Source organism: Geospiza fortis, unplaced genomic scaffold (genome assembly GCF_000277835.1).
Source record: "Geospiza fortis unplaced genomic scaffold, GeoFor_1.0 scaffold1, whole genome shotgun sequence".
Taxonomy (NCBI): Eukaryota; Metazoa; Chordata; class Aves; order Passeriformes; family Thraupidae; genus Geospiza; species Geospiza fortis.
The window spans coordinates 1,691,196-1,699,437 of NW_005054320.1; the positions used below are offsets into that span (position 1 = coordinate 1,691,196).

General features: G+C 42.2%; 1 protein-coding gene across 1 annotated transcript in view; it reads left to right on the forward strand.

Moving 5' to 3' along the window:
- Positions 1-476: 476 nt before the first annotated feature.
- Positions 477-8,242, forward strand: part of TBX19 (T-box transcription factor 19) — a 12,845-nt gene continuing 5,079 nt past the window's right edge. Inside the window, exons 1-2 of the mRNA XM_031056652.1 lie at positions 477-673; positions 6,250-6,514. Of these exons, the coding sequence (XP_030912512.1) occupies positions 477-673; positions 6,250-6,514 (462 nt within the window). The remainder of the gene's footprint in view (positions 674-6,249; positions 6,515-8,242) is intronic.

The following is an 8,242-nucleotide window of genomic DNA, read 5'->3' on the forward strand; positions in this document are numbered from 1 at the left end:
CTCTGTGTAACTATCTTGACTCTTCCCAGCTCCTTCAGTTAGAGTCCGCACCAGCGTGAATGCAATTTCCATGCATTGTTTCAGTCTGGAAATGAAACAATTTTCATTAATGGAAACCTGGTTCTCAAGCAGAACAATTAGACCCACTTCAGGCTGAAAAAAGATAAAAGCATGCTAATTTGGATGGAGGACTCTTCTTTCAAGGCAGCCAATTGAGTCATCAGCCAGCCACCCACCTGACTGTCTAACAGGTAATTAGGAGATAGTCCTCTTTTTAGTGTCGAGCATGTGCGTAAACCTCCACACAGTGGTGTCACTGCCCATTGGGACTTCCAGGGGAAAGAGCTAGGCAGTGGCAAAACAGTGAGGAGAGCACATTTGTCAGACGGTACCCAATGAACTGACTTCTTTTTTTATTTAGCTTATTATTTTTGTCTTTTCAGCAGCTACCTGAAGTTTCGGGCAGTAAAGCCATCATGGCCGACCTGGGCTGCAAAAAACCCAGCGACTGCACTGTCTCCAGGCTCCTCAGCGTAGTGGAGAGTGAACTTCGGGCTGGAAGAGACAAAGGCGACCCCACGGAGAAACAGCTCCAGGTTGTCTTGGAGGATGCGACGCTATGGCAGAGATTCAGGGAAGTCACTAATGAGATGATCGTGACCAAGAATGGCAGGTAAGTGATCTGCTCAGCACTGCGGGCTCAGTGAAGGTGACAGCCAGGGGGGTTAAGCTCTACAATAATAAACTGTGTATGCAGGCTCGAGAGAACTGCAAGGAGCACACCAGAGTTTATAGGGGACTGCAGCCTTGCAGTCTGCTAAAACCACAGTATGAACAAGATGGGGTGACCCTGCTTCTTTTTGGCCACTGCCAGACCATTCCTCCTATGAAGCATGCTGGAAAAATATATAGGCTAACTTGTGATTGCACAAAAAGGAAACTTTTGCAAAGGAATATCTCTTAAAACCTTTGTAATGACTTTTTATGCTAATAATCATTGGTGTATATTAGCAAGTCCTCACCTGTAGGCTTCAAATTACTGCACAGAAGCAGATTGGTGTTGTTAGACCCAGCTGCAGTTCCCATCCCTCTGGCCTTGGGTATTAACAGCTTGTACAAGCAGTTTGTACCAGAGTGGATGCAGTAAAACTGCCCTACATGCTCTATATGTATGTGCAGTCTGAATTGCATGGTCCCACAGTTGTTGCTGGTGCCCTTAGAAACAAATGTGGAATATTGTTTAATACACACTGTTTTAGAAGGACAAAACATTGTGGTATAAATGGACCACATGTCTTACTATTTGGGGAACATAGAAAGGCACAGGAAAAGAGTAAAAAATCTGGTGAGAAGGATGCTAATTCTGAATCAGGCACTAGCTTGAAGAAAGCTCTCTACAGAGGTTCTGCTCAGAACTGGACTGACAGCAGAGTCCAGCCCATAACAGACAAGCAGCTACTAGAATAAGATTTGCACAGTGGTACTAAGGTTTTTATTTAATTTATCCTCGCCAGCCTTTTGCTGCCGCCCACCCCAGCTGTTCCCTCAACATGCACCTGTTTTACAAGACCTCTCAGGAGATCCACATAGGAGAGAGGAATTAAGAGATGGAGAGAAAGATTTACTCATGTGGTGTAATTTTGCAGACTTAGCAGAATTTGTGGATGAAATTAGTGTTGACTGTAGCTTGATGAGGGACATAGGTGAAAGCAGTAAAAATGAAAAAATCTTGTCTTTTGACTCAGCAAGGTGATTCTCCAGAGAGGAGTTACCTTCTCAAAGGACCAGCTCTTGGTGTAAGAGCACTATTGCCATTCTGATCCCTCCTAATAACCTATACTGATAGACATCTGCTGCTGAGATTCTTTTTATATTGTGAAGCTGATTTTACTTCATTTAAATTGCTTTGAAAACTGCTGTTAGGCTACAGATAACTTCTAAGTGGACTTTCACTTGGTGTATAGTAGCTTAAACTGTCTCCTTAACAGTGTAAGTGACTAAAAATGAGGTAAGATGGGTTTGTTTCTGATTTAATTAAATTGGTACAAAGAGTCACATTACCAACAGGGTTTTTTCAGTTTTTTTCCTTGCAGCTAATGAAAATTATGACTTCACGGTGATACTAGTTCTTTCTGAAATGTCAGGGTGAGTGTATAGATAAAATATTTTTATAATGTTGATAACGGAATATTTTGTTATCTGAATATGCCTGAGTACTTTTTATTTCATTGTGTAAGCTGCCTGATTTTTAAATTTTAACTTATACACTCCTTATCAGCCTGATTCTACTTTTCCTATAGCCAGTGACATCTCTAGAAATGTCAGTGAGAGCAGCAATAGAATTCTTTATGATCAAACTACTGCAAAATTAAAAATTACAAAAGTATGTCACACTGTCATTTGCATGAATACTTTTAACATAGTTACTGTAGCAGAGACTATGAAAAAGGATCTCTGCATTTCTGAAAGTATTTTTCATCCAAAACCACAGCATCACACTAATACAAAGAAAATACAGACTGTGGACTGCAGGAAAGAACTCTGAACCATGCTATTCAAAAGGAGACAAACTTGAGACAATTTCCTGTGATTGCTGAGTTTTTCTCAGGTTCAGGATTCTTCAGTGATTGTCGCCAGAGAGATTCTCAGTAGAAAAAATATTGATCTTGTTCTGCTGCTGCTAAATGAGTACAACTAAACCATTCTTGCTGAAGGGTAGATGAATGCTTTTGAAAACTGTGTTCTACAATGAAAGAGAAGAATCAGCCTGAACTTTTGTGTGTGAAAATGAAAACAGTTGGTGTGGACAGACACATTGTCAGCAAAGCTCAGAAATTAAACAGAAACCCGATATGGGAGTGTCCCAGAGAACTAAAGTCTAATTGATTAGTGATCCTCAAGTGTCAAATTCTAGCATGCACAATTCTATCTGCTCTGAGTCATCTCTAATTGGTACCGAGGGTCCCAAAATGTCAGTTAGATGAACCAACTTCAGTGTTAATATACAGATATGCCTCTGTGGCTGTATCATCCTTCATTATAATAATCACCTATCCTAGCGATATGCCTAGGGGAAATAGATGTATTCTGAACAGGATAGATATCATTAAAATTGAAACATGTGCTATATCACAAAATGCATCTCAATGGGTACAGCTGATACAGTGGGAAACCATCTCCTATTTTACTCAGACCTATTGTATTAAATTGACACTTCAATATCAAATACAGTGTTATCTGACTGAATAGGTTTCCTCTTTCACTGTTTATACCATACTAGCTAGGCAGTATCCTGAGACTTTGCAATCCCTGTTATTGCCTGGAGACAGGTAGGTGCCACTATTCCCCTCTGCATATGGGGAGAATCCATAGGGGATCAGTGCAGGCAGCCATGAGTGGGGGAAAAGAAGGAAAAGAAGCCTTTTCCAGGTTTGAATGCTAAAGCAGCTTTACTGGTTACTGCACATCCAAGTTTGATATCAAACATCTTCCCACTCAAGGTCTGTACTGTAGAGTAATTGCAGTAGATTTGCTCTAAATAAATTGAAGAAGCTGAAGTGCTTGGCTATTGCAGAAATGGAGGTCACATGTGCACCTACCTGATCATTGAAACAAACACTCTGACTGGTACAAATTTGGAGAAATCACAATTTGCCATGCTAAACGACAGATTTTAACAGTAAAGCCACTTAATCAGCAGAACATGTTAGGTGGTAAGTTTTCCATTGTTAGAGTCTGTACAGTCAAAACATGCTGGTCCAAGTGAGGCAGGGAATTACTGGGAGTGAAGCTGGTTAACATAGGGAAGTGCTCTAATCTTAGTGCTACAGGAGGTTAAAATTGATGGTAACAGTATTCTCTTCTGGATTGGTCTATAGGTCCTTTGAGGATAAACTAGAGCCTCTCAAATAAAAAGGCAGAGCAGCCTGCCTGCATTGTGGGAAGAGGAATTAACAATCTGCATGTAACACAAACAGCTCTGCATAATCTAGTGAAATTAAATTTTCATGTGGATTAATTTTCTCCTCTAATCAAATATCAGCTATGTATCTAAATATTTTCCTTTGAACATTGACTGGGGGAGATCTAAGCATTGGAAGGAGAAATGCATCCATACTTTTTATCACATCCCAGTTTGATAACTGGTACATCCCGGTCAGAAAGACACGCGTAGTGTGTAAATCCATCACTAAGCTTCCATTTAATTAGGAAGATTGTGGTTCACAGTACCTTGGAGGCCAGTGAAGAGTGCTGTTCCTGTGAAGAGTACTGGGATTAAAGCTTTTCATTACCTTTGTTGGTGACAGGGGCACACCCTTAGCAATCTTGCCAGCAACGCCTAGCTGTGTGCTCTGGTTGACATGTGGAGGGAAGGGATGTCATCCAGAGGGATCTGGACAGGCTTGAGAGCAGAGCCTGCGTGAACTTCATGAAATGAACTTTTTGGTTCTGCATTAAAATGCAGGCTGGGTGGAGAATAGGTTCAGAGCAGCCCTGAGGACAAGGACTCGGGAGTGTTGGTGGACCAGAACCACAACATGACCCAGCAATGTGCACTGACAGCCCAGAAAGCCAAACGCATCCTGGGCTGCATCTAAAGCAGCATGGCCAGCAGGGCAAGGGAGAGGATTCTCACTCTCTGCTCCACTCTTGTGAGAACCCACCTGGTGTGCTGCATCCAGCTCTGGGGTCTCCAGTACAGGAAGGACATGGACCTTTTGGAGCAAGTCTGGAGGAGAGAACCTCTCCTATGAGGAAAAGTTTAGGTAGCTGAGGTTGTTCAGCCTGGAGAGGAGAGAGACCTTATAGCAGCCTCCCAGTACCTAAAGGGGGCTGGAAGAGAGCTGGAGAGGGACTTTTTCTAAGGACACATAGTGATACAAGGGGTGGTGAGGCACTGGAAAAGGCTGCCCCAAGAAGCTGTGGATGCCTCATCCCTGGAGGTGGCTCAAGGCCAGGTTGAATGAGGCTCAGAGCAACCTGGTCTAGTGGAAGGTGTTGGGGACACCAATCCAGGGACTGGGACAAGATGATCTTTAAGGTCCCTTCCAACCCGAACCATTCTATGATATCTTCTTCAATACTGCACTGACATGGTATCAGCAAGTATTAATATTAGATGAAAAACCTCAAATTTCTCAAATTCTGTCTTTTCCTGTCAGCAGAAGGTGCTGAATGTATGCAGCAAAAACTATATCAAGGTATCCAGAAAGGTGAGTGGGATGTCATGATTGTTAGCAATTTGCATTTGTGTGTCACTAGACAATATGACTGCAGGGGCAGAGACTTCCAGTGTCCTTTAAGACAGCCTGGAGTTTCAGCTCCCTTCTTATGTATTTTGGATGTCTTATATGGCTACCTAAGCCTCGAAAGCTACTTTACCTTAGCCCCATAGCTATGGATCTCAGGCCATTCCTCTGGTTGCTTGGTATACTCTCTCTGTACCCATAGAGAAAAGGAACCTAGAGATTCATTGGCTTTCATTGGAATTTATGGTCCATAAAAATGTGGCATGAAGAAATGGCAGTTGCCAGGAGAGGTCAGTCTGGAGATGTCTGGGGCAGGGAGGCGGGTTACTCATGGAAGAGGAATGTAGGAGGTGATATGTAATAGCAATTACATGTATTCTTTGACAAGTTAAGGAGCTTAATGAATAGGATACCTTTGCTGGGAGACACCTGTTCTGATGTCCACACATTATTCCCAGTTTCTCCAAGTGTTGGAGCCCTACTAGCGCTATTGCTTCAGACTTTCAGGTGCCAATTCAGAGCTGTGTGGCATCGATCACAAGCACTGGGACAGATAGAAAACCACTGAAAGTCAAGCTGTGAGCTCCTGCAAATCTCCTTTACAAAAGAAAGAAATAATAATAAAAGGGGATTGAGAAAAGGTGGCATTGGACCTTTGGGCACAAAAGGAGCATTTTCCCAAAATTAAACAAAGACAGGATTTCAGTTTTAAACACACGAGATAGTGGAAGGCTGGGTAGAAGTTAAGAGCTTGTGTGTAAGATGAAACTAAAAGCAATAGGACACGGTCAAGCTGCTGAGGTCAGGGAATATGGAAGTATGGGACCAAATTACTTGAGAAACTGCCAAGTGCAAGGTCTGATGGCAAGGGTGGATTGAAGGAAGGGAGGATGGTTTTTTATACTGAGCTAGTTAGTGAGCATCTGGAAACAAACATACTGAGGAGAGTCTTTCAAGAGCAGTTTCCAGCCATGTTACCCTTTTTTGTTTCCCTGGCCAGGCGGATGTTCCCTGTTTTGAAGATCAGTGTGTCAGGCTTGGATCCAAATGCCATGTATTCCTTCCTGCTGGACTTTGCTCCGACTGATGGCCACCGCTGGAAGTACGTCAATGGAGAATGGGTGCCAGCTGGGAAACCAGAGCCACCAAACCACAGCTGTGTCTACATCCACCCAGACTCTCCCAACTTTGGGGCCCATTGGATGAAAGCTGCCATTTCCTTCAGCAAAGTCAAACTTACCAACAAGCTCAATGGGAGTGGGCAGGTATGGCCTGATGTTTCCACACCACCTCTTGGCTTCAATTGCAAGCACCTACCAATCAAGAAATATCAAGGGTGCATTTATGTAATTATAGAAGCCCTTACAGGTCTCTTCACCCACAGATGCCAATTATTCTATGGAGGCCAAATGTAAACAGGGATAAACAGGCCTTAATTGGCACTTTCAGATTCTAATGGACTTCTTGATGTTAAGAGAGACAGAGTGCTGTGGTTTACTTAATTGTCAGGGGTCTTTTCAGAGTTGGTCTTGTGTGCTGTGGATTTTTACATAGGACTTCAGAGAAAGGGGGGAAAAATGGCCATGGGTATTAGGTTTTTGTTGTGCTCCCCAATGTTGTTTGGTGTAAGTGGAATGTTGGCAGGAGTCAGATGGCAGAATAAAAGGCTTCTCCTAAATGAAATAATTACTGTGTCTGCTTCTGCATCATGATAATTATCAATATTCTATTGAATCAGCTTTGGCCTTTGGAAAGAAACCACATGTACCAAAAATAAGTGACTTTGAACTGCTTAAAAATGAAAACAGGAAAATTAGTTTTGTTTCGTATTTTATTTTTGATGATGCATCTAAAGGCAAAATGTTGCACAAGACCTTTTGTTTGCTTGTTTGTTTGGTACAAAACTCCTACGGTGGATGATACTTGTCAGCCCAGAATCAACTTCTTTCATGTAAATGTTATATGCTCTCAATCTGTTATTTCCATTAGGTTTATGAGGTACCTCTGTAAGCTTAGTGCTCTAATGAGGTAGGAGATTATCTCAGGTTTTACTGGTTGGAGAACAGGAAGATGATCTGACTTTTCCTTATTCATATGTGGAACCAGCACACAAGAATTACTGTAGAGCATAGAACAGGATCTGAATTTGCAAATGCTTGTCGTGTGTCCAGGATTTCAGAAAAGTCAAAAGCCTCAGAAAAATATGCATGGGGGGAAAAAAGCTACAGGAAACTTGGAGGGTCAAAGAGTACTTGGGGAAAAAACCAGGGGAACACTCTGTATATATATGAAGGAGAGCAAAATAATAGAAAGCAGGAGAGGAAAACCATATGAGAAACAGAACCCAAACAAAAGTTACTAAACAAGAAATGACTGAAGCTTCCTTTGCTTTCTTTTGAAATCATGACCACAGTGTTAAAGTAAACCATGTCCCCACTCTGTGCTTCAGCTGCCCCTTCTCTGATGGTTTAGAAAGTAATTGATGACTATCAGTGCTTTATGCTAATAGCTGTGTTCTTTCTTTTATATATATATATAATATATATATATATATATGTATGTGTACATCACTTTGCAAAGTACAAATTTTAAAAAATAATCTTTTTCTTGCACTAGAGCCAATTAAAGGACCTAATAGACTTCCTGGAATCAATGCTATTCACACCTTTTAGTGCCAGGTTAGATGATCTGCCAAGGCCTGTTTGGATACACTTCATCTTGCCCAGAGAGAAGACTGGGTGACTGCCTCAGCTTCCTCCTGACACCTTTTCTGTGATGGTGATTCTGGTCTTCCAGACAGCAGAAGCAGGACTGGGAGTGCCCCTGAGCTGTTTCAGCAGCCTCTAGTGCAGTGGGAGCCCAGGGATTTGAGGGCCATAGCTGCTAACAAAAATACTCACTGCTGCTGCTGCTGCATCCAAAGCCAAAGCCTTAAATCCAGTCCAGTGAAGTCTCATTCTGTTCAGCCTGTAGTTATTGCAGGGGAGGGAGGC